This window comes from Halichoeres trimaculatus, unplaced genomic scaffold (assembly GCF_033239565.1).
Source record: "Halichoeres trimaculatus isolate MK-OKI-2021-1 unplaced genomic scaffold, fHalTri1.1 fHalTri1_scaffold_22, whole genome shotgun sequence".
Classification (NCBI taxonomy): Eukaryota; Metazoa; Chordata; class Actinopteri; order Labriformes; family Labridae; genus Halichoeres; species Halichoeres trimaculatus.
The window spans coordinates 19,809,202-19,835,470 of record NW_027437200.1 but is presented as its reverse complement, the minus strand read 5'-3'; the positions used below and the strand labels follow the sequence as shown (position 1 = coordinate 19,835,470).

The window sequence follows — 26,269 nt, the reverse complement described above, 5'->3', positions numbered from 1 at the left end:
GCTCCATCAGTTCCAGCTGGCCGTGTACTCGGCCCTCTGAGGTTGCCAAAGCTCAGCCCCTTCGATAATCCGGCGGATCATGGAGGCAGAAGTGATAAGCAGGTGTCCGGCGGCTTGTAGGAGGGCGGAGGCCACGCGCAGGGTTTCTCTAAAAAACAGAACCAAGATAAAATGTCAGTAGAGTGATAACTCTGAGATCTTTCCCTGGCAAACTCTTGCGTTGTCAAAGTGGGGAAATTAACAACCCAACCCAGTGTTTGTTTTTTTTCAGTCCATTCAAATGCTGTTTCATTCATAATACACAAAAAACTAAAGATTTCCAACCAAAAATATGAAACCCTCCAACAGGGCAACAGAAAACAGACACAATTAAACCCATGTGGTCTCCTTTACACACCTGCAGTAAATTACTGAGAGCCTGGGTTTAGAGAACACACCGAGCCAAAGCTCCCCCTAGTGTTTGAAGCTGGTATCAAGTGAGGGTTTCTTGTAGGACGATATAAAATAAAAACAGATTTTAGCTCCAGTTGGATCTCTTATGATCTTTTGTTAAAAAAAAAAAAAATAGGTTGGATAGGTTAGCTACTTGAGTACGGCGTCCCAAAAGTGACGCAAGCAAAAAAAAATAGTAGTAATGATAATAGTTCTTGTTTGTACCATGCACCAACTGTGCTCTTGAGAAAAAAAATTACGTCAATGAAACAAATGAATGAAGTATTTTGGGGGGTCTTAAAAAGTACTAAAAGTTGATAAATCAGTTGTGGAAAAATTAAGGCCCTTAAAAGTATTAAAAAGTCTTAATCGTGATGTTATGAGGTATCAAATTTTATTGGTATTCAAGCTTTCACTCCAAACGTATCCATAAATATTTATTTGTCCTCCTTGCGACTGTTCAAAAATAACCATACCTGGTGATTGGACGATCATTCTGCTTGCCACACTCATCACAGACCAGCGTGAGAATCTAGAAAAAGCTTTAGGATCTAAAAATATTTCACTCTAGATCATAAGAGTTTCTCAAGCCTCCTCAGAAAATTTCTCAGACTTTTGACGACCTGGGATCTTGGATTCTTTCGGTTCAGAGAAAGCTTCCCCTGATCTTGGTTGTTCTTTGTTCAAATCACCTTTTACTGGATACAACGCAACGAGATAGGGTATTTATAAATACAGTTACGTAGCGTTGTTGTTTGAAACGTGACAACAAGCAAAGTTGTAATTTTGTGAGGTGCGGGCTACACATAGCGCTTGCAGCCCAACATAACTAGACTAACGTGACAACAAACTCAGTTTGTACAGTAGTTTAGTAGCCGTCCATATGCAACGCTGATAGAAAGCAAATAACACAATCTCAAGCACATGTCCTAAATTTTGACAATGATAAAATAAATTCTTGTTTTTTTTTCTTCAAGTCGGCCTCGAATAACTACTGTTACTCTTTGTGGGAATGAGAATGTCAATTAACCTGCCTTTAATTTCATTTATTATTTCAAGCTTTATTCCTTCTCAGTTTACCTAATTTATGTTAAAATGCAAACTACAATTGTCAAAGATTGGTTGCTAGCGACAGGTTAAAGTTGCGATAAGGTCTTAAGACGTTCTAAAGGCTTTTAAAAAAGTCTTGAAAAGGTTTTGAATTCAACCTCAGGATTTCAGCGCATATCCTGGAAATTTTCCAGTAAGCATGGGTTGGTATCTTGTGTGCACAAGAACTTGTCCAGGATAGGATCAAGTTCATGACTCAATATACTCAATATTTTAAATATAAGTTACTGTTTGACAAACTTTTAAGCGTTTGAAACTGGATTTTCTTTCATCCCTCCACTAAATAGGCAAAAATACTACAATATATGTTACTTGTTACAGGAAACAGGATTAAACAGGATTTCTGTCTCTCAACTGTGACTTTAGCATCTTACCTGAGGATCTTCTTGGGCCCCAGACACTGAAAGTCAGCGCTCACAGAGTACAGGCCTTGAAACGTGGCTTTCACACTGAGGGAACCGAAGAGGTCTTTGGGGCTCATCTTGTAAAGGTCAAAGGTGACTCGAGCTATGTCTTTCCCAGTCCGTGGCTTGTTGTGGTCTCTGGATTTGGTCACAAGTGCACCCTTTAAAGATTAAAACAACAATCACAACAGTGCGAAACAGTCATGATGCATTGAATGGCACATAAGAGTGAGTAAAGTCGGCCAAACATACAGACGGCGGTCTCCATGTCTGTCCGGGCTCCAGGGCCATGAGCATGGTGTTGTCAGGCAGCGTGATGAGAAACTCATCGGAGTCCACCTCTGTGCCGTCCTCTTCACAAACCAGAGACAGAGACACAGCAGAGAGGGACAGCAGCAGCGCCTGGCAAACCTACAGCACGGAAACAAAATATTATGTTTATTCAACATCGTGAAAAAACAGTTGAGTAACTTTGATTACATTCTACTTAAGTACATTTTTTAAGATCTTTAAAAACAATTTTAAATGCAGATCAACACTGTTATCAAAACTGAATTTGGGACTTTTCAAAACATTTTAGGGGTTTCTTACAACCTACGTCCTCTAAACACCTCATTTATCATTATTCATGTCATGTCATGAGTTCATGTCTACACATGATCTCCAACACCACCATGATGTCAACTCTATGACGTCATCTGAGACACAAGATAAAGTCCACGATAAAGACTTTAGACAGGAATTCATTGTAATTTTTATTTGTTGATGACATTTTTTATGTGTTTTGGAGAATAACTCTGAAAAAAATTCTGCTAAAATATATTTTTTATAATGTATCTTCTTGTTTTCTAAGTGTTGTGGAGCTATTTATTTTACTATGACTTTAACTTTCTACACTTTTTCTTTTGTGTAGTTTTATTAATTATTGTTATGGCGTGAAAAATGTCAGTTCAAAATAACGTGACTCCCAGGATGGAACAATTTGAGGCCTGTTTTTATCTTTCAAGGTTTTAATCAGTGTTTCAACATCCTGGTCTCAGAGCTTCTATTCTGTATGTTTATGTCTCACCCTCTCTTTCAGCTCCTCCAGGGTCCCCGCTGTGATGCCCTTCCTGGTCTCCCTGTTTTGATCACAAACCCTGAAAGGACGCTGGGTTGGAGACCAGACTCGCTTCGTTACGGATCTGAGGAAATATTTAAAAGCCATTTTATTTCATATCTCAAATATTTATTATTTTATTACCACACGATCAGCATGTAACTGGATTCACAAACAGCATACTTAAAATGTGGCTCCACAACCTTGTTGGTGTTGTTGATCAAGTCAAAACACCATTAATCAATGTAACAACGAGCCAAACTGAGTTTGTCACTTACTTGATAAATGAAGATGTGGTATCCATGATTGTCTGGGTCTTGTTGTCTTTTTTTACTTCTTTTCTTGTATTTTTCGGTGTAGGATACAGTTGTAAGTAAGAGCTGCTTGTGAGGGACCCAGCAGCTGGACTTTGCCACCAACAACGGTGATAACTCAGATACAGTGGAGGGCAAAGTTCATCCAGAGGGGGGTGATTTTATCACCTCCACAGCCAGAATGATAATGAATGTTTAGAGTTGATAACAACTTTGATATTTTGAAGTTGAATGATGTTTTAAAAGGATACGACACAAATGTACGGAGGCCCAAAAAGGTCCTGATAAAATATATTTAATTTTTTCTGTCTTCTTAAGAAAACTAGTTAATTTCAGTTGTTTTTCTCAAGATCTTGACTCATCTTTCTGGTTGTCTCGGGATAACAAATCCAGCTATCTCAAGATAATGACACACAACCAAACTGAACTTGGCTCAATCATGTAGGAAGCTTGGTGCGCCATCTTCTGGCTAACAATAGTATCAACCAACTGATTTGATTTTTAGACTGCCAAGAAAATTTCAGGGGTAGGGGGTCAAGTTTAATCTTCTCAAGAATAAAGAAGGAGATAAAATTTTCCCATAATTTTAACTTCCAGTATTTAAGCTTTTAGATGCAAAAAACTAAAAAACAAAACGGGAGCTTCTTCTTCTCCGCCTGCAGAGGGCGACACTGTTTAGAACCTATCTTAATTCAACAAGATCTGTTGTCAGGGGATAACGAGAATAATAGGTTGAGATTTTGAGAAGATAATAAAAATGTCTAATAATTACTGTGTCGATACAACTTGGGTTTTTCAACTGACTAAAAGTGGAAATACCATGCTGTAAATATACTTTGCTACAAGTTCAGCACTTAAAATGTTACGCAAGTAGAAAAAAAAACCCCAAAAGAACTCATATGTTTTAATAACTAAAATAAAAGTGGTTGTTAAATAGATTATGGAGTTAATATTATGATGTCTGTTTCTACTTTTACCTTAGAATGGGTGTTAAATGTATTTTGTTATTGATTACATTTAGTTTGGCTTATCTAAATGTGAGTAGCAGCTTCTACCTAAGGAAAGAGCTGAATAAATTGATCAACAGGCCAACTTACCTCTAAGATATTGACGAATTAAGTAATGAAATGCATTAACTGCCCCTGTTTCCTTTATAACTAGCCAGAATTTGACCAGTTTCTCAAGGTCCAAACATGGACTAAAAACCGTCAGTATTTTACAAAATAAGTTATATTAAACAAGGTAGTTTCAGTTTAAGTGTTTGTAAATAAACTCGTGTGCAGTGTGTTTGAATATTCCCCAAATAAAGTGCTTTAGTCGAGTTTTATGACCCTATTTGAATACACTTAAAAACTAATCCTTAGCAAGCGGGAGCACGTAAGGGCGGGAACACCGGATAAAAACGTCACGTCCTGGAAACAACAGTGGGTGCGCTTGCTTAGCGGAGACAGGGCCGCGCGCTGGCGGGGCTTCTCGATGGAACTCACGTATTTAACTCCTAACGCGCATGTCACCGCCACTTCAGGCCGCGCTGACGTTAATCTCTGCGGTATTGTTTTTCTTCCAGTGAGGCGGGAGGATGAGATGCAAAACTTTTGATAGACGTGTTGCTCGCTCCGTTTCTCGATTGCAAATAAAAGTAACGAACAGATTTAGAGCAGTTTGAAGTGAAACTCCACTTTTCTGGATAAAACGTTTCTTCGTTGATTTTTCTCTGGGTTTAGCTTAGGGTTAGATTCAGTTGCTTAGCTAAGTTAGCTTTAGCTCTTTTAAGCTGTCAGAGGCTGTTTTAACTGATTCAGGAAATGGCCACAATCAAACCTAAGGATAAAGGTAAGTAGCTTTAATATAATGCAGACTGATGAATAGTAATGATTTGACAACCAGGCCACTGTAGTTTTTAACCATACAACTCTCAGTACATGAAGACAGGTTAACCTACTTTTCTTGAACCCCCTTCCTAAATAATCTGATGTGTTTTTGCTCTGTGTCTTTGTCAGATGCCAGCCTCCCCTTTGCTGCCCTCCAGCTGCTGGCCCCACCTGTGCGCCTGGTTTCTGCAGCCCTCTGGAAAGTGATGAAGCAGAGGGATGTGATGCAGTACGGGGTCGTGGAGGAGTTTGTGACATCAGCCTGTGAGACTGTACCCGGGCTGCTCACTGTGAGACACCAGGGCAAGCTGGCTCTGGGGCTGAGAGGACGGGTGAGTTTGACACCAGAGTCACTGAATCAGACTTAAAGGGGACATATCATGCTGACCCCTGATTTAATACTTACATGTAATGTAATAAATTTGAAAACAAGACCTCACACCCCCTGAATTTTCCAAAAATAAGATATTGTATTTTTTTCTAATATCCTAGAACGACATTTGATGCCTCTGAAAATAGGTCATTGCCAGTTGGCCGTAAGATTTTGATCTTCCTGACGACACGAGGATCCTTTCTTTTTATTGGAGTAATCTTATAAAGCAGCTCCTCCTCTGTGAAGTCAGTTAGTCACACAACCGCCACCGAGGGATACACCCACCAAGAGCCGACTGACTGAGTGCTGGATGCAGGGACTCTGCTCTGCTGAGCAGCTCGGCTTTACATGGTGAATTAGCAGTTAAAAAACTGTAGTTTTAGCAGACGTCGTAATACTTGTGAGACTGTGATATTTGCATGCTTGTTCTGACATGCACTGTGAACCTGGACCACAATAATGCTGCGGTAATAACATAGTGACAAACTGACGGTAGAGGCGATCTTTAGACTACACTTTCAGCATGATGGATAAAACAGACAGAGAAAAGTGAAGGAGCAGGATGGAGCCCTGTTATAGAAATAGTTTATTGGTGAAGTCTTCCTATATTTCCACGTATAAACTCTACATGTTACAGTACCGCTTTGACTCACCACACTGAAGCGTCCTGAGATGATCTGTGTCCAGGTGGATTTTCTTCCTCCTGAGCTGCAGAACCGTCCGGTTCTGACTCGGGGTCCAATACAAAAGGACGTATCCTACACTCTGCCATTTTATTAGTGCTATCAATGCCTTACGGTGAAGTTTTGGCAAACAGCAAACTCGCTCGGTCTGCCCCATTCAATGTGGCGATTTTGTAAATACTGCCATGCTGCAAAAACCGCCCCCTGGCTCTACCCCCTCCGCCCCTCTGATAGAACTGACCAATCAGAGCACAAAGGGCTGTGACGTTGCGAGGTTACTGGAGGTCATTCTCCAAACGGAGCGTTTCAACGAGATCTTCAGAATGGCCTTAAATGAGGATATTGAGAACGCTATTGTGGGGCAATGAAGGAACTAAATGACTTGTACTGAGGGCAGAAATGCTTTACAGGCATAGTGAAAAGGAGAAACAAGCATGATATGTCCCCTTTAAAGAGTGTGAGCACAGATCTTAAGCTTCGGCTTCTTTTTAGTACATCCTGGAGCTGCTGTCCTCAAAGCCAGATGAGAACGTGATAAAGGCAAACCTCGAAAGGATCCGTGCTCCTGCTGCTTTGTCGCTCTCCTCTGCTTCTGTACAGGTAATAAAAAAATAATTAACTGTAGTTCAGTTTAGGAAAGTTTTCCAACTGTTGAATACATATTTTGGTTTATCTTTTAGAAAAGGGATGTTAAAATCTTAAGAACAATCGAAAGTTTCCACTCCTTGGTTCACATGCTGCTCACAGACGCAGCAGAGAGAGCGCAATTCTTCAAGGTGAGTTTTCATCCTCTGCTGTCATCATTTCCCAGTTTTTGCACAAGCACCAAACTCTCCTCTCTTTGACAGGAAGAGTTTCCGGCAGAGTACGGTCCAGAGTTTGACCAGGAGCTGGAGAAGCTGCTGTGGGAGTTTTTAATCCGAGTGGACCAGCTGCTTCCTGTTCCCAACCTAGCTCAGGTAGAGTTTTGCTGTTTTTTGTCAGTGAAGTCAAACTGGATCAAAGGGGATTTTAACAAAACAATTCTCCCGCAGACTGTTGCGTGGCTCAGTGATGCCCCTCCTGTCTTGGAGGAGTGTGCGCGGGCGGCCACGCAACCACAGCTCCTGAAGGTGTTGCTGCATCATCAAACGTGTCTGGGTCATCTGGAGACTGCAGGTAAGAGTTTTAACTTCCTGTCAACATAACTAAAACAGCCAGAAATTTCCCAAAAATGTAATTATCCACGTTTCATTCGCAGCCTCCCTCCCTCCAAACATGGGCGACTCCATCCTGAATTCATTGTCTCTGCCGCCATCTGGAAAAGTCCCGTCAAATCAACCAACAGGAGCAAAAACAACCAGAGGGGACAAAACACCATTTATTTCGCCTGTTATTGGACTCATATCGAATGAAGAAGTTCCTGTTATGGCATCTACTTCTAAAAGGACGCTAAGAAACGAAGAGCGTGCAGAATTCACTTCGGTTAAGGAGAGAAAGTCTTCAGAAAGAAGCAGCGGGATGAAACGTAAACGTCCTGGAGGAAGCCAAAGTGAATCAGACGAAGAGGAGGAAGTGTTGAGCAGATCTGGGAGAAAGGGGATGAGCGGAAGTTCGAGGAGTGAAGCGAGGATGCTGAAGAAGTGTCGAGGTGATGAGAAAGAGGAAGACGAGGCTGACGAACTGCCACAGCTGTCTGAAGATTCATCCCTCCCCCAGCCCAGAGTTGTTATTGAAAAGCTGCCCGCGGCTTCACTTTACCCCCACATGAGCAGAAGAGGAGGAAAGTCTTCAACGGGTAAAACAGCAAGAAACCAACCTCATAACGCTGACTTGGATTGTCCTGGCCTGGACAACAAAGAGTAAGACACAAGAAAACTGTTCACAGTACAAGTTTTCTTAAGTTAATTCGAGAACTTCTTTCATCTTGAATTTTGTTTCAAAAAATAAGAAACAAGCCGAGTATTCGCTGAGTTTGTGGCTCAAAGCGTAACACAACAATAAAAACATCAGCACTGTTTCTGGTGTCTTTGTTTTCTCTTCCTCAGCCTGAGAAAGTACCATAAAAATGTGTCTCATCATCCTTCAACTCTGTTCTCATATTTATCTCTAGAATCAAAATATTAAGACACTAGCAAGTGACTTTGACTTCCTGGTTTAACCCTGTGATTTGTGCTCGACAGAAATCATCCAAGGACGAGCCCAAGCAGCTCCTCTTCTCAGAGTCAGACTCCTTCAGGTGACTGAACAGAAATTATTAAAGAATAAAATAAAATTCAAAAGCTCCTGTGAGGTGTTAATTCTGACTGTGTTTACGTTTAGAGACCGCGGCCTCGTCTGGAGGTGCTGAAGAGTACGTGGCGGATTCAGAGGACGAGGCAACGAAAAACTTCAAAAGCAGGGTACGTTGGTTTTTTTTATTTTTTTATTCCTTAAAGTAATCAAAATCCTGAAGAAATGGGTATAAGTGGCATGTCACTACTTGATGTTTTGAAAGCTTTTTTTTACTATTTCCTTGATTGAAATGTCTTAGTAACAAGCTCCTGAAACGCACTGAATGTTAGCCTGATATAAAACATCTTAAACCTTAAAAAAACGACTTGGAAGATGCTGACATTGATTATGAAGTGTTAGTGGCATAGATTTATAAACCACAACAACATGAGACAAACTCTGGTTGGAAATCTGTGGAAGCAAGAAAGAGACATAATTATTTGAGTTTGAACAGCCACTGAATTTTAAATACTGACATAAAAACACCACTGAATTCATTGCTTTGGATTAAGCCTGGCTCACACTACAGGATTCTCGCCCAGATTTAACCCAGATTCGTTCCTCCCGACAATCAGGGAAGGAATCTGGTCGGGGACTAAAATTGTACAGATAAATCTTTAGCCCCACGATCGTCTCACAGACTCGTCGGAGCCGCCCCGATAATTTTCAAACATGTTTGATATTTATCTGGATGATTGCAACATTCATTCTCACTGAGAATGACAACAGACTAATAGAAAGAGCCACAGAGACCGGACAACAGACAACAAACACAGGCTCAAAGTGAAACTGAAAGGCTCCGGGTCAGCTGACTGCGCGCTCCACTGGCCCACTCGAGCCAGTTCAATAATGCCTTTAAAAATAACACATAATCACCCCATTTTCAGTAGCAAACTGTTGTTTTATCAGTGATGGGTGTGAGATCATGCCATTATTGGCTGATACAGCAACAGTTTCACCTCTGTCCCTCTGCGTGCAGACAGCTCCGCTCCTCTCTCCTCCTGTCCCACCAGTGCGCTAAAAACCTCAGATCAAACAACTGAGCACATGTGGTGCATCACACTCTCTGGTCAAATAATCTTGGTAAAATCCTGTAGTGTGTGCTGGTCAGTATTTTCAAATCTTGTAGTTAATGCTTAAGATTTAAGAGAAGATTATCTGTGAAGACTCTCCTTATGTGTGAGATTAAAAATTAAAATTAAAATCCTGTCGTGTGAGCCAGGCTTTATTTTGCCATGAAAACCATGTGTCTAAATTCATTTGACTTGAATTCACTTTTAAAAAAAAATCACTTATTAAAAATTCACATCCGAAAATCCAAGTTTCGAAACTCAACAATAAAAAGATATGGGTTGCTCAAATTCAATTAGTCAAATCCAACTCATCAAAATTCAGATTAGCAAATTCAATTTGAAAAATTCAGATCGCAACATCCGGGCTACCCAGGACAGGGAAGTGATTGGCTGAAAGGGATGAAGACATCTGATTGGCTACAGACTTTACCTGATTAATTAAATGCATTTGTGGATCCAAGCATGTCAGAGGAGTCTCTAAAATCCACACTCACAGGCAGCAAGGTTTAAAAATGACAAACGATTTCTTTTTTTTTTACGTTTGTGAATCCTTCTGTGTGCATTTGTGGATTTGTGCATGCTTTTGTAAAAATCATACACATTTGCAAATTTATTTACATATTTGTGGATGCATTTACACACACACACACACACACACACAATTTGACTTTGGAAATGTTGAGACTGACTCCATAGTTTCTGCACTCAGCCTTGAGCAAACTCCACAAAAACGTCTTTTTTCAGCACTTCTTTATAAGCTTGTTATTTGTACTGTGGAGGTTGCAGCCTGCCTCTAACCTGCTCTGTCTCCCCCAGCTGTTCATGAAGTGCTACTACAAGACCAAACACGGCACCTACGTCCCCACGCTGAGGGAGTTCAGGAAACCTTGGATGACGCAGCGACCCTCAGCCTCAACTCTCGGCAAACGTAGATAAGAAAACAGATCATCATTTAACAGTTAAATCTGAGGAAAGAAAACTCCGACTTTAGTTAACGTTTTGGCTCCAGCATCAAGAGTGAAGAAAAAGCCTCAAAACAGCTGCCTGCGGAAGGAACTGTGGCTGTTTTTTATTTATGATTTTTCTCTTGATGTAACTGCAGATATTTTCATCATGGAAATTAATGATGGACAGTGTCAAACTAAACTTTGAATTTTTACTGTATGGTTATCTGTTAGTTAAATAAATTAGTTCGTAGGTTTTAAAACAAAAAGGTCATGAGTCGACATGATTTTTTAAAAAGTTTTGATGTTTTCATATTCTGTACAATGATAATGCACTTTTTTAAATGTATTTTGGGTTCCAATAAAGTGTCATTACATCATTCTGCCTGTTTGATCCTCAGGGTTACATCTCAGTTGGATTGTAATATCATAACATTTTGTTTCTAGTCTAACAAATGTTGTTCGATCTGTTAGTAAAAATCAACTTTATTTCAGTGTTAGAAATAAATGATGTCACAGCTGTAGGAGATTGGGGTTATCGGTAATATCTGCATTTATAAATTTAACATCTGTACAAAGACATTTACAAAAACTCGTCAGTGTCAATAAACAGGAGCAGAGAGCATTAAGTGCGTCCTCGTGTGGTTTCATCACTGAATGATCAGAGCCGACAGTTGATCCCTCCGGTCGCTGTGATGGTTTCTCCGGTGATGTAAGAAGCCTCGTCTGTGCACAAGAAGGCAACCACTCCTCCGATTTCCTCTGGTTCGCCAACTCTGAAAGAAAGGATGATGTTAAAAACATAAATCAGTGCATGAACTGTTCATGTTTCATTTTTATATACTGTTGTTCAGCTATCAGCTGTACCTTTTAATGCTCATCAGCTGTTTAAACCCGTCCATGATGTCATCGTTTTTCCATAACTGGGATATAAAATCCACATGTCAGTTTTTGAGGGTTAACAGGATTTGATTAAATGAATTGAAAGGCTTTTTATTCTCACCGCAGAGCTGAAGCGAGTCCTGATAACTCCAGGGGCGACACAGTTGACTCTTATGTTATCTTGGGCGAGCTCAGGAGCAAGCGCTCGGGTCAGACCCAGCAATGCTGTCTTACTCACACTGTAGGCACCCAGGCCCTGATGAGACAGAGAACAACTCAAAAACAAATCCTTATCCCCTAATCTCCTGCACAATATCACTATGATGACTTAATGCTCTGTTTGGCTCCCACTGACCTGAAAAGGTTGGTATCCTCCTACAGAAGACACAAACACCACATTTCCCCCTCTGAAGGAAAAAATGCAAGACTTAGCATGGCCTAACTTGATGTAGAAGTAATACTTTGTGTTATGTTTTTGATTTTTCTTACCCTCTCTTCGCCATATGAGGCACCACCAGCTTCGTCAAGAGGAACGCTGCTTTCACATTTACCGACATGATCTGAAAAGAAAATGAAAAAGCTATCAAAGCATTTTTGTTTTTTCTGTGTTGAAGTTTTTGCTTCTGTTTTTGTTTTTTGTACCTTGTCCCAAACTTCCTCTGTGGTCTCTATTATATTTCCAAAGAAAGGGTTCACTGCTGCGTTTGACACCAGGATATCAATGCCCCCATACTGATCCAAAGTCTGTTCCAAACACAGAATTTCACTTTAACAGTTTTAAAATCAAACCAAACAGTCTCGTAGTGTTGCAGTTAAGAGGTAAAAAGTGAGATAAACTTACAGTTTGGACCAGTTTTTCTCTGTCCTCCTCTTTGCCAACGTTACAGATGGTCCCAGTCACCTGGATGCTCTGACTCTGCAGCAAAGCCACAGCTCTGTCCACGTTGGCCTGCCGCCGGCTGCTCACCACCACATGTGCTCCTCTCTTCCCCAGAGCCTGAGCAGTAGCCAGGCCAATTCTGAAGAAGGGGAGGAGGAAAAGAGTGTTGGTCACAAAAAATATAAAGAGAGCTTTACTCCAAGTCAAAATGAAAAGAGTCACAAAAAATACATAAAAATGATAAATTGGTTGGAGAGAAAAAAAGGCACATACAGTGTATTCAAACCTCCAAATGGGCACTCTAGTAATTTGGGTCCCAAACGAAGAGTTGTAGCGCACATTTCTCCCAAGAGAGCACTTTAGATTTGACTTGGCTCTCAAGAGGGCACTTAAGTGCACATTTTGTCTCCTTGGAGGACACTTTAGCACATGTTTTGGCTCCCTGAAGGGCACTTTAGCACAAATTTTGGGGCCCTAAAGAATACTTGGCAAATATTTCGGGCCCTAGAGGACACTTTGGCTCACATTTTGGAACCCTAAAGGGCACTCTAACACATGTTTGGGATCGCATATTTTGGGCCCTAGAGCACACTTTAATGCTAGTTTTGGGCCCTAGAGCACACTTTAATGCTAGTCTTGGGCCCTAGAAGACACTTTGACACATATTTGGGCCCTAGAGGACACTTTACACACATTTTGGATCTCTAAAGGGCACTCTAGCATATGTTTGGGATCCCTAGAGGACACTTAGCACACATTTTGGCTCCCTAGAGGACACTCTAGTGCAATAATTGGCTCCATAGAGGGCACTTTAGCGCTTTTTTTTTTAACACATGGGCCACAAGAGAGAGGATAGGCAGCCGCCCTCTTGCCATCACCATTTTGCACACCACTGATGTAGAGTTAAGGAAATTAACCTACAGATAAAGCCTTAAAAATCATTTAGAAAGAAAAAAAAACATACATTTCTCTTTATGTATATTATAATCTATGCCGTGCATTTCTTGAATTTCTTACCCATCTGTTGAGGCTGTGACTATGGCTACCTTCCCAGCAAGGCTACTTTGAGACATGCTCCTTTGTCCAGCGACAGGATTGGTCCTAAGGCACCTGAGCACACCCCTCAACATTACCTATGAACAGAGAAGAGTCACGGTTATTTCCCTATGAAATTACATGTAAACTAGGGCAGAGGTCACCCAGGATCTGACAGCAGCTGTGCACGATAAAAACAAACAAAATAAAGAGACAAATTGGGAATCACTTTTTTTTTACGTCTCTCAAAGTCATACAGGTAAGTTAATAATCCACGGTGAAGCAACAGGAACGGTTTGAGGATATAAAGTGAAGGTAAAACGAAACAAGTTCAAGTGGTTGTTCCCAGTTTTGTACAAGCAACCAATACAAATATGCAAACGTGTCAATATACATTATTTCACCCTGCAATGAATGTAAAATTAAAGGAATTCAAAGACAAACGGTAAAAATTACTTACAAGTCTACTACCTGGACCTTTGACTGTGCACTAGTAATGTGTTGCTGTGATCACTCAGTATTTTCCGGGTGAAAAGTCTTGCTGTCAAAATAAAAGCCTTGACGACACAGCCAACCATAATTATTTCGGGCAAATTCAAATTAAGAATAATAATTATATTAGAAAATAATGCTTTTAAATGTTACATACGATCTTGAAGTGCTGTGTGATAATAATAAGTTCACCGCAGTTTATATTATAATGTATTCACCGATTTAAAGCTTAGTTTTTTTTTTTATCAACAACAGAATCTGAGCGTCCTTAAACGCAACCCGCAAAAATGAGCCAATCACAGAGGGCCTAGATTCAGTGCTGCGGATTGTTACACGATCTCACAACTGTTGGATAGGGCCGTGGCGATGCACTCACTCGCTGTGTAACGTTTATAGATCAGCGTGATGCGTTCGGCTTAAAGGAGGCGGAGATGATTTTGTTGTCATCGTCGAAGATGATTGAACGGCTATGGCGTCAGATTTTCACGCCTGAAAAGAAGTGATTTCACGGTTACGAGACCGTAACCCCGATCCTGATGCGAAGTTTATCGGTGGAAACACGATAAAGCGAGGTAATCTGTCTTAAAAGGTGGGCGGTTGAGTGGCGTACAGATATGCTGTAGCGGTTTTTACCCGGTGGTGCTATTGTTGTTTTGAACTGGTCTCAAACGCGAAAAGCGGCCGGAATGACCAGCAGAGATAGCTCCTAACTAGGCCGCTACGACCAGCCTTATGGTATATTTAGCTGCGTATGGCTGAGTTAAAGACCACTCTGGTTGGATAACGGTTACAGACTTTTTATAGACGACAGAAAAGCAAAACCGTGCTAAGCTAACGTTAGCTCTTTCTGAACGGGGTTGCATTCAATGTAACGTTGCTGGGCGTGGAAAAGACAGACAGGTGTTGCCACTGGTGCCTGCTTAGCTTTCATTTCACATGTGTCTAATAACCTACGAGCTCAGGCACGTCTCTGATTTAAGGCGGATTTTTGATTGATTACATTGATTACAGGGACACCCCTTTTAAAAAACGGAGACGACGAAGATGTGGACTACCCAGACCCAGCTGTGCTCCTGGACCGAGACTATGTGGCGACCAGCAGACCCACAAGAACCAGAGCTGATTTAAATGGAGGAGGCTTGAGTTGTGGTTTCTCTGAGACACATCTGTTACTTTAGCAACAATGTCTGTCTCTGTGAGTACAGAAATATTATTTATTTGCATGTTTTGGTTAAATATAAACAAAATAATCTTCTTGCATGCTTATATTTTTCATTATCCTTCGTGTAAATGTGTTTTATTGGGATTCTCATTGCCTCCATTACTGTCCTAAGAGGGTCCCACATGGCTCAGTGAAGCCTCTGCATCCCCAGGGGGTTGGTTTAGAAAATGAAAGGGGGCCTGACTCCTTGGCTTTGGGTTGGCAATTAAATACTAAACGGCAAGGGACAGATGTGGCTCTCATCCCCTCCCCCCTCCCTCTCATCTCGCTCATTACCATTAAGCCCCTGTGTCCATTTGATCATTGATCCTCCCTGACTGTGCCCCCCTTTCTCTCTGCCTCATGAATGCTGACCCAGCTGTGACTTTTCAGTACACCATGATGCTTGTAAATTTTACATTTTGTGAGCGTCTTCACCTCCTTTCCTTCTCTTCCTGTTCCTCTTGTCTTCCATGTGGATGTTTTACGAGATCTTCCCCATTCACTCCTATTCACTCTCTATTCAAAAGCTACGAACAATCAAGCTTTTTGTACCCCTGACTTGACATTGCAGTGTTTGTTTGTGTTGCACATACACAAGACTAGCTTGTGTGAATTAAAACCTACTTTTGTAGGGTGTGTGTGTGAATTATTGAGTTGGAGGGTGTGTTTTAGTGGTTTGTACTCATGTTTGCCCTCTTTCTCAGACGGTTTTGGCAAAGGCGCTCTTCGACAACACAGCAGAGAGCCCGGAGGAGTTGGCTTTCCGGAAAGGAGACATCCTGATGGTGCTTGAGCAGGAGCAGGGAGGGGGACCAGGCTGGTGGCTCTGCTCCCTTCACGGCAGACAGGGCATTGCCCCTGCCAACCGCCTCCGACTCCTCCAGACCGCCCCTCCGCCAGGCTCTTCCGAGGACTCCGTGTATCTCACCCCTGGACTGGCTCGGACTGCCGTCAGCTGCAGCGCAGAGGACATAGATGGGGTGTATCGCTCCCCACCTGGTGTGGGAGAGGGACGAGGTGCTGCCTCCAGACCCGGAGACCTCCGCAGAGTGGAGGTTGGACGCCCTCGCTCGCACTCGAGCTCTGGCACAAGGCCCAGACCTGACTGGGATATTGGCACAGGAGGGCGTCCACGCTCGCCCTCTCTGAGAGGACGAGGAACAGACATGACGGGAACACTTTATCAGTCTCCTGTTAGTCCCATGCCTTCAAGGCAACCTGGATCTCTTGTGGCGTCAGAGTCCGTGTACCTTGCCCCTACTGGAGTACCAAGAGCGGCTGAGGAACCAGAAGACAATACATATCTTGTCCCCAGAGACACAACAGAACAATCTGATGACTGCTACCTGGTTCCTAAAGGGACACCACTTGCAGGTGATGAAGTTTACCAATCCCCCACAGGAGGCATTGTCTCCTCCAACGGTCCGTTAGCGGTCAGTGGATCACCTGGTACCCCGCTGCCTAAAGTGAACCAGGACACTCCTGTGATGTACCAAACACCCACCGCTGCAGGCGCAAACCTTCACAGGCCTCCTGCTACAGTTCTGGCCCACCAGCACCCGTCTTCACTAACCCCTGCACAAGCATCCCCCAGACCTCTGCAGAAAGGGGTCTCCCCGAACCCCATCGCAAGAGGCAAACCCGGCCTTGCTTCCCACAGAGGCTCCCCTTTGCTTGTCCGAGCCGGGCAGGTTAGAGTTCCTGGCTCGCCAAACTTTGCCCGCAAACCTCCTCCACCTGCACCACCTGTGAGAGGAGTCACCAGGAAGGATGCACAGCAAGCACAGGCGGCGCCAGCGGATTCCAACTCTGTGGCAAAACCTGCGACTCAGGCGTCCTCTGTGGTCCCGCAGCAGCAAGAAGCAGACAAAACAAAAGGTGCTCCGCAGAGTCAAGAGGAAAAGATGAAGAATGGCGTGGAGAGAAGCGGAAATGGAGAGAATCAGGATTATTCAGATGCTGTCGACGACCAGGTACGTCGGAAAAGTTGTTCTTGTTGCAAGAATATCCATCTTCTCTCTAAGAGAAACCGTTTGCCCAAAAGTTTTACATATCTGTGGTTTGCAGAGTGCTTTGCAAAAAATGCAAATCCCCTTGATGAGGACATGCAGTGTGAATTTGTTTTTGTGCTTTTGCAAGGTATATGATACTCCTCCCAGTGGCAGGTGGCAGCGTCCTGTTGCGTCCTCTGTTGGGGACGATGACGGCATCTATGACACCCCTCGCAGCCTCCCACCACAAGCCGACCCTGAGACTGAGGTAAAGAAAACACTCCGTCATGTATGCAGTTGTTCTCGCTGCTTATTTTATTCTCTTCTGATTCAGTTTCAAGTTGACAGTCGTCAACACTGATTCAGATCTATTGAGTAATTGCTGGGAACTGTGGGAACCAGAGTGTCGACTGCGTGTCTGAACAAGCTGAAAGAGTTTCCGCAACAAGAGAAGATGATCAAACACTGTCACCGTTTTCTCCCCACATTCTCTCCCCCTCCTTCTCCTCTTCCTCGTCCTCCAAGGCGAGGCCACACCTGTCTCTCTCTGCTGTGGGAGCCTGTCTATCCGGTCCAAATGTGGCTGCTATTTTCTCTTGCGCACACCCATCTGTCAGGGCCATGCCAAGGCCATACCACCAGAGCACCAGTGGTCGCCTCTTTAGTGTTACTTGACTATGCTGGCCAGCTGTTGGATTGTTGCTCCCCGTTGGGGTGCTGTTTCTTGCTTCCACTCAAGAGGATAAACCAGCCTTAAAACACTCCTGTTTGCCAATTTTACAGTCTCTCTTTTGTCCCTCTTGTAGGTCTACGATGTCCCCACCATCTCCCTAAACATGTCTACATCTGATGAAGCTGATGATGAAGTATACAGTGTCCCTACGCTTCCTGGTGTGCCTCTTGGACCTGGAGAGTCCATCACAAGCCTCTCGGGAGAGGAAGTTACCCAGGTCGGACATCTCTACGGAGTCCCCGGACCTGACAAACGAGCCAGTGGAGGAAGTCATAAAAGAGACTCTTCAGAGGCTGACTGCGGCATCTACGATATGCCCGCTTTGACTTCTGAAATCCTCCCTCACTCTTTGTCGTCCTCCTCCACATCCACTCGCCGGCTTTCTGTTTCAAGTAACGGCTCTGGGGATGTGCAATGGCGGGCAGGTCTTTCCAGTCTCGTCCACTCAGTTCTGAGCACAGCATCCTCCCTGTCTTCTCGTGAACTGGCGACCTCGCTGGCTGAAATCCTCTCCACGTGGAAAGCCAGCCATTCAGACGATCCTCCGCCACCTCTCCAGCAGGCGTGGGCTCGCCTCTCGGACCTTCTGCCGGCGTTATCCGCTGTCGGCAATGCCCCTCCATCTGAAGGGCTGTTGCTGCTTGTGCAGCGCTCCCTCGAGGAGAGCGCCCTCCTCCTGCAGGCGCAAGGCCGCCCTCGTCTTCCTTCCCAAGATTCCCTGTCACGCAGGCCACTTCCTGCGCTCCCTGTGCCTGATGGGAAGTCTTCAGGAGGTGGAATGGGCTCCCGAAAAGGCAGCTGGATCCAGGAGAGACCCCTGCCCCCGACACCTCAGCCTGCCTTCCCTTTGCCTCCCACACCATCCACCGTGACACTGACAGTGGGGCCAGTGGACGGAGAAGATGACCCCAGTAATGAGTACGCAGGAATCGGCCTGACCCCCATCCCTGCACCAGTTCCTACTGGAGACAGTGTCGGATACGTGAAGCTGCAGGTCAGTTCAAGAATGAATAATGAAGCACCCACTAATCTTTCTTTCCAGGCACCAAATGAAAAAAAAACTTTTGATTGTTTTCTGAATAAGAGTGAAACAGATATCATGTTTATTTCAGTATCTGCCTGATATCTGTATCTCACTGACACCCAAATCATATCTGACCGGTATCAGTATTATACTAATATCTTTAACTGCCTGATGTCTGTATCTGACTGATTTTGGGATTAGACTGATATCAGAAAAGGCCTGATATTGGTACCAGATCTCCACTTGAGTCTGTATCATAGGCTGTACAAAACATCGACGTAGTCTCCACGACATCACCCATCTGTTCCTGATACAGTGAAATCTGTTGATATCTTCCAAACCACTGAGTTAGAAAAAAAAACACTCACCGTACAGTGCATGCCGATAGCAAAATTAGCCTTCCAGACCCAAGCCTTTTTGTTTTTTTTTATAATAACTTTTGAATTATATTTTAAGTTTTTTTATATATACAGAACAAGGACAAAGCTAAGTGAAACAAAAACAAAATCCAAAGATAGAGTGAAGAAAATCAGAGATTATAATAATAATAATTCATTAATTTAAAAAAAGAGGTCAATTCATTCATAAGCAATGGTCACAGTTAATTTCTTTCTTTTCTTTTTTCTTTTTTTCTTCCTTTACACTCAGAGTTTGTACATGTCCAACCACGCTAGGTAGATGTCAGAGGCCCATAAGCGGTTGCCATAATTTTGGGAATATATCTGCCTTGTTTTCAGGATATATGTGCGTTACCAAGGCCATTTTTTGAGCCAGACTGTAAATATGTTTATTAATGCCATATAAGCCGTTTTTTGGCTTGGTGTGTTCATGGCTCCTGGTTTTTCTGCAGCCAGCCTTCACTTTTCTACACTGGATGTTGCCCCTTGGTCTGTATCTGACCGAAATCGGTCGGGCAATTGACTTTTACAGTGTTTCACTGCGTTACTAGCTTACCATCAACGATACAATAAGGTAAATCCAGATGGGACAGTTAGTGTGTTTGTTAACATGCTAACTCACAGCTTTTTTAAGTCAGTATCAGACTGATATCATTATCGATATTAATAGCGATACATCCTTTTTAATATGCAGTATTTTGAACATCCATGCATTTGTAAATAACTCTTCATGATGTAGTAGTGTAATAACAGTACAGTGAAGCATTGACTGTATATATGTTAGCATGCTAGCTTACAGCTTTTTAGACCGTATAAAACAAGTTTTGGTATTGTTACATCACTTTGGACCTACAGTGTTTTTGAATCCAGTTTCAAGCAACTCCACATGGTTTTATAACAATGCAACCAGGCTTGGGCAGAGTTAGTGTGCTAACATGCTAACTTGCTAACTTGCAGCTTATTAAGCAATATAAGAATTATCTGTACCAATTTTAGTATTAGTATTTTTTTAGCTTCAGTGCAGAAATAGTATTGTAATTAACTCTAAGCTCTTCTCATGTTATCTTAAGTTGAGACTGTCAGTGTGTCTGCTAACATGCTAACTTGCAACTCATTAAGCAATATTAGACTGATATCTGGACCGATATTAGTTTTGGTATCTTTTAATTTTAGTGCAGTAATAGTATTGTAATTAACTCTAAACACTTCTCATGTTATTCTATGTTGATGGTACATTTGAAAAGAAACTGTCAGTGTGTCTGCTAACATGCTAACTGCATTGCTCCCCAGGGCAAACCCGAGCCTCCTCTTGACTGCCTGACAGAGAACGGACAAACTATCACTACAGAGCCGAGGGTAAGTCTCTAACCTGCCAAATCCTTAACCTTATTTCCCACAGTCTAAACGCTGGAGGTTTCTTCTCTTGTACGGATACACACATGGCAAGTCCCCACAGATAAGTCATTGATTCACTGTGTTGGCAGCTCACTCTGTTTACTAATGAGCGCTGTGACTCATTAATCCAGCTCACAGCAGCTCCTGATGCACTACACGTATCGTGTTTACCCAACACCACCTGACTTACTCTTACACCACCCCCCTGTTGATTTCTGTCTCATTAATCTGCACCGTCATCCATTACGCCTGGAGCTTTGATTTCTTTGCTGCAGCTTTGTTTGTTTCTCAGATATGCCTCCAAAAAACAACAAGCACAAGCAATAAGCAATCATCTTTTGTCCTGTGTTATCTCTTAAGTCATTTTTGCCTGCTGGTGCTTCAGATTGAGGTCATGTTTACTCAACAGTCAGTCTGCATTTTCTCTGCCCCTTACAAGACTCCTCGGTTACGCCACAGACGACCAACAAGAGGTCGCTTGTAGTTCTTGAACAATCTTCTCTCAGACTGAACGGAGGCTGCTGGACAATAAGAGACAGAAAGCACAGTCATTCCTTTAAGAACATCTTCTGACATACTGTATACGTTAGTGTCTGATTTTTAAGTTTAGAGTCACACCATGTCTGCAACTTGTCCTGGGTCATCACTTTTCAGCTGTTTTTTTTCTTTACCAACACTATGCTCCATCTTTATCACCTGTTTCCTGCTGCTTTTGTTTTATTTATCCTTCACCTTCAAACAAAAAGCCCAGAATTTGTTTAGAGTGAGCTTTGAATTGAACTGAAACTCACAACAACAAACAACTGTCTGTTGTTTCTTAACTTTTCTGATTTATTCTTTGTGTTTTTAGCTTTATTGCTGCTACACATGAAACACAAATCCATTTCTTTGCACTGTGCCTTTAAGTATCAAGTCCTCCTGTGCCCAAAATTTGAAAATATGACAAATAGCACATATTATGTGTGTGTTGCTACGGTAAATGATGAACAGCAGGTAAAATTGTCATTAAAAACTGTCATTAATTGCGTAATTTCAACGGTAAATTGCATTGTCAATCACACATTAGAGTTTGTATCAATTTCAGTTGTAACAGTTCTTTTTTAAGTTTCGATTTTGAAATTGCATGGACAAATTGGTCGGTGTTTACACAGCGCCAGTTCACAACATATTTTTCTCAATATGATGTCCAAAACATAAATAGGTCTTAAACAAATGTTGCAGATGTTATTTTATGAACAGAGACCCGACAAGACAAGATACTGCACTTTTGCAGCTTATAATGAGTTGCAGTTTCAAGGACAAACTTTCTGAAACAGGCAGAAACCTCGAGCAGAACCAGACTCATTAGACAGACATCTGCTGAGACAGTGTTACCACAAATCATACTTTATAAACTTGACTTTAAGACTCATCTTACATATAAGTGCTGCACTCCTACACCATTATCGTCGGCTTTTGTGATGCGGTCCCCCATAGACTTCAATCCGTTTGAGTGCACCTGTATGCTTAGCTCGTCAGCTGTAACTTTAATCACTTTGGTGATGTTTAACTCCACTGATTAAATCATGTTTTACTTTTAAATGCTGGGATAAATTTAATGTGAAATGTGCAGTGGTATTATTTGCAGCAGCAGCAGGTAGCAGGAAGACACTGCAGCTGCTTGATTACAGTGTAGTAATAGCTAATAATAATAATAATAACTTTGTTTATACAGCACTTTTAAAAACAGCAGTTCACAAAGTGTTTTGAAAACAGACAGAAACATGCAGACAACAAAGCACAGAGAAACAAAAACAGGATACAAAAACAAGACCCTAGCAAGGATCTCAAGTCCTAGGAATCAAGACGATACAAGAATAATGCAACATAAAATGAGACCACGCAGACTGAAATTAAGGCTAAAAACATTAGAGAAAAAGTAAAAGAGAGAAGGTAATAAAATTGTAGTATGCAACCTTATAAACTGATTTTAGGAATGCAACCTCAAAACAAACCAGAGTGATTGTTAAAAAAAATCAATTATTCACATCTTCAACCAAAAAGCAACCTCCACACATATCAACTAATCTCTTTGTTTGTTTATCATCAGTGGCTTGTTGGTCAACCAAAGGGATCCATAGGTCTCTTGGTGTGTTTACCTAAGAAACTACTGATGTTTTGAGCAGCATCAATGTGCTGTCAACACTTACCTGTTTACTCTACAAAACAGTGGAAAGGACACTGATAATTCACAAAAGCTTGGGATTGGGGTTAAGAGTATTTTCTTTTCCCTAAAAAATCATGAAAAACCCAAACAAGTCCACTCAACAAGCAAGAAAAGGAGTAATTTGAGAAGCTAGTGGGAGAATACACAACTTGTTTTGTGACTTTCCATTTTAAAAAGCTAATTCTCCATCTGCTGTTCACAGTTGAGCCCATCCCCCGCTCTCCCCGTGTCCCTCTCCCTGGAGGACTCGGAGCTGCTCTCCTTCTACTCGTCACAGAGCCTTGCTCACCTCTCCTGCCTGGCTGACGCCATCGACGTCCTCTTCAGCAGCGTTCAGGGGAATCAACCTCCGCGCATCTTCGTCGCCAGGGGGAAGAGTCTCATCGTGACGGCACACAAGCTGGTGTTCATCGGGGACACGCTGTCCCGCCTTCTGACCTCTGCGGACCTCAGAGCCAAGGTAGGGAAAATAAATTCAGTGACTAATTTATGACTTTATACGTCAAAACATGAACAAGTCATTGCCATTTAAAAGCACAAAAATCCGTGTAAAGGGGGATTGACGATCTGTGTTGTCATAAAGCTGCGCGCGCATCTTAACGGCAGAAGCAGCGGTTAAGACTAGTTAGCGGTTTTTAAATATTATATTCAACCTTTTATCAACATAAAAATGTACGGTTCTTCTGTGGTCAGTTTTTAGAAATTATACTACACAACAGAAGCAACTTTTGTCAAGTTTTGACCTTTTCAGAGCAACCGGTGTTTTGGAGTTAATAGCGACCATGCTAACTGGCGACTCTCAACTAACAGTAACAGCGATTACCGGCCGAGAGTCACCAGTTGACAGGGTCGCACTTTACACTGAAACACCAGTGACGTCTGCGGGTGAATAATTAACTCTGGACGTAGTTTTTTGGTTCTTTTATTATGAACCTGGTCCCAGACTCAGCAGTCTATGTGCTTTTTATGGTCTGGCAGGGTTTCTGATTTATTGACACACATTTACATCCTGGTATGTCATAGTCTGGCAAGTGTCCACAGATAATGCAGTCATGAGCATGGAGTGACAGTTGTGTGTTTACATTGCTCTCTGGGTACACGCTGTATTTCTCATCCCATCTGTAAAAGTGATGATATTTACTAGTTAGCTCCTCCACATCAGTTGACAAACCATTATGCTCAGTAGTGCCTCTGCACCCAAGTTGCGCCCGCATCTGGCGTTGTTGATAGACAAATAATCCCTCTATATGTGCGGTGTGTGCGTAAGTTAAGCAGAGGAACAAAGTGAGCACAGAGAGTAAACTTCTCCTCTCCCCTGCAGATCACAACCTCCGGAGGACGCCTCTGCCAGGCTTTGAAGTCAGTCGTTGTAGCAACAAAGGGCGCCGCGCAGAACTACCCATCTGTCTCTGCGACACAGGATATGGTGGACCGAGTGGCAGAGCTCTCCCAGCAGGCTGCCGGCTTCTCCACGCTGCTGCAGCGTCTGGCAGAAATCTCCTCGTGATACTTCACATCAAACTCTGTTTACACTACACATATTTTCTCCTCCTCCTCTTTGAAATGCCTTATTTGTTGTGCGACTCTTTCATCACTTTCGGTTCAGGAGGGGGATTGGAGTTTTGCTGTTCTTGGGATTCGATTCTTCTGTCCTTAAAGTGTGTGTTGGTTTGCCTTTTGTTTATATACTGACCTCTGTGCTTTAACGCCAGGCACACTTCTCTTTTTGAGTGTTAACTTATTGAATCTTCAAAGCTCTGCTGAGACTTTTCACGTCCCCATGGAGCTTAGCTTTATTATGTTTGCCATATTTCCCCTCTTCTCATATTATACTCATTTTTTCCTTCCTTCCTTTATTTATTCAGCCATCCCCCCTCTTCCAAAAATAGCACAGATGGAGGCCTTGCATCCTGGATCTGGCCTACTTTTTTTTTTGCTCTGATACCTGAAAGGCCTTTTGTTGTTATCATTCTGAAAGTGCTGAAGCAGCATGAGGGGTTTCGGAGGGGGGAAATAAGTTTGCCTTGACTTCGTAATCTGTGTGAGTTCGTTGTGTTGTCCACCATTCCCACACCAGAACAGCATGTCATCCCATTTTCAAAATCCCACTCTTATCGTCAGGCGTTGCTCCTCGTGAGGACAAATGTAAAATCCAGTCTCACAGAGAAAAACACCTGAGATGATGTAACTGAGATGTTAATGATAGCCGGCGACAAACTGCCTCGTCCCTGTTCTTTCCCACCGTCACACTGCATCTCCTCCATGGATAACAAACCAGTTGGCCGAGCTCACCTGTCTGCACACGTCTTGTTGTGATCTGCATGCTTACATTGCTTTGCCTCATCTTTTTTCCCATGAGATTCTCACCGACGTTGAAGTGCTTTGATATTTCTACACACATACAGTCAAACCTAAAGCTCATCCAGGACACTAAATACAGAATAAATGTAGGAAGCAGTGGAGCTAGCTGGATGGAACATCACTTTGACTGCATTACATGGTAATACACTTTCGTTGTCAGCGTACATGTTAAATATTTGATGTTTCCCATGTGCCCAGCCCTAGTTAAAACTGTGACACGAAGCAGAGCACTCTTTTTCTTGAAATGGCTGAAGTTTGACTTTTAAACCCTACTAACTAAATGCCTCTTTACCTTCTCAGACAACCATAGCACTGTCTGACGTGTACTGTTTCCATTCATGTCAAAGGACAGCCACAGGTGCTCAAAAAACTGACGTATACCACTTTTCTGTATCATACTTTCAGGTCTTTTTTATATTCAAATGTGTGTCATCAGGAACATTCATACTTATCTTTGAATTTTGAGGCTGGGTTTGAATCATGTCTTGTTTTTTATACATTTTTTCCGCTGCAGTGCCACCTTGTGGAGATTTGAAGTATTACTTTGCGATTACCTGCCTGCCATAACAGGCTGTTTGTTGTTTGTATGAGTGGAAAGAGCCTAATGGGCAAATAACCTTAAGCGCTATATTTATTAATGACATTTTTTAAAAATCCTTTTTCCAGTTTGCATGGCTTTAATTTTCTTACATTTTTACATATGCACATCCTTCTTCATCGGGGGTGACTTTACTCGGTAATTTGCAATGAACAAAAACGTATGTCACAGTTAAAAAAATATTGTTGTATTTCTTTTTCTTTTTTTACCAGAAGTTTTTTACACTACGTGAACTCATTTGAGTTTGGATTCGCTGGGGTGAATCTTTGACTTTCAGACCTAAGCTCCTTTACTTTTAACACTACATTTGATGTCTGTCTTGTATTCATGTCCAGAATGCACAAATACATCTTTTACAATTAAACATGTGTTTTATTTTTTGACTGTTATGTTACTGTTTAACTCTTATTTCCCTGAAAAGCGAACTAAATATATTTTTAAACTGAATAATTTATTAAATATCACCTTTAAAGCGTTAGACAAAAGGCCTTATTTAGCCTTTGAACGGCTTTCG

General features: G+C 42.3%; 4 protein-coding genes across 4 annotated transcripts; 2 read left to right on the top strand and 2 right to left on the bottom strand.

The window, feature by feature from the left end:
• Window positions 1-5: 5 nt before the first annotated feature.
• On the bottom strand, window positions 6-3,153 carry cideb (cell death inducing DFFA like effector b). The gene is made up of 4 exons (XM_074662357.1): window positions 3,016-3,153; window positions 2,199-2,357; window positions 1,917-2,107; window positions 6-148 (listed from the first exon to the last, which is right to left on the bottom strand). Exons 1-4 carry the CDS (start codon window positions 3,151-3,153, stop codon window positions 7-9), a joined length of 630 nt encoding a protein of 209 aa, XP_074518458.1. The 3' UTR covers window position 6.
• Window positions 3,154-5,088: 1,935 nt separating this feature from the next.
• Window positions 5,089-10,696, top strand: tinf2 (TERF1 (TRF1)-interacting nuclear factor 2). The gene is made up of 10 exons (XM_074698868.1): window positions 5,089-5,192; window positions 5,360-5,562; window positions 6,779-6,886; window positions 6,967-7,062; window positions 7,135-7,245; window positions 7,321-7,444; window positions 7,527-8,127; window positions 8,449-8,504; window positions 8,588-8,667; window positions 10,429-10,696. The coding sequence occupies exons 1-10, from the start codon at window positions 5,165-5,167 to the stop codon at window positions 10,546-10,548; spliced, it is 1,527 nt and encodes a 508-aa protein (XP_074554969.1). The 5' UTR covers window positions 5,089-5,164; the 3' UTR covers window positions 10,549-10,696.
• A 238-nt stretch (window positions 10,697-10,934) lies between these two features.
• dhrs4 (dehydrogenase/reductase (SDR family) member 4) lies at window positions 10,935-13,932 on the bottom strand. The gene is made up of 9 exons (XM_074698873.1): window positions 13,814-13,932; window positions 13,336-13,451; window positions 12,280-12,457; window positions 12,081-12,182; window positions 11,928-11,998; window positions 11,794-11,845; window positions 11,560-11,694; window positions 11,424-11,479; window positions 10,935-11,332 (listed from the first exon to the last, which is right to left on the bottom strand). Exons 2-9 carry the CDS (start codon window positions 13,446-13,448, stop codon window positions 11,218-11,220), a joined length of 822 nt encoding a protein of 273 aa, XP_074554974.1. The 5' UTR covers window positions 13,449-13,451; window positions 13,814-13,932; the 3' UTR covers window positions 10,935-11,217.
• Window positions 13,933-14,219: 287 nt separating this feature from the next.
• Window positions 14,220-26,091, top strand: efs (embryonal Fyn-associated substrate). Its single transcript, XM_074698863.1, has 8 exons — window positions 14,220-14,417; window positions 14,857-15,040; window positions 15,754-17,022; window positions 17,189-17,308; window positions 17,847-18,767; window positions 20,486-20,551; window positions 22,999-23,256; window positions 24,118-26,091. The coding sequence occupies exons 2-8, from the start codon at window positions 15,029-15,031 to the stop codon at window positions 24,301-24,303; spliced, it is 2,832 nt and encodes a 943-aa protein (XP_074554964.1). The 5' UTR covers window positions 14,220-14,417; window positions 14,857-15,028; the 3' UTR covers window positions 24,304-26,091.
• The last annotated feature ends 178 nt before the right edge of the window (window positions 26,092-26,269 follow it).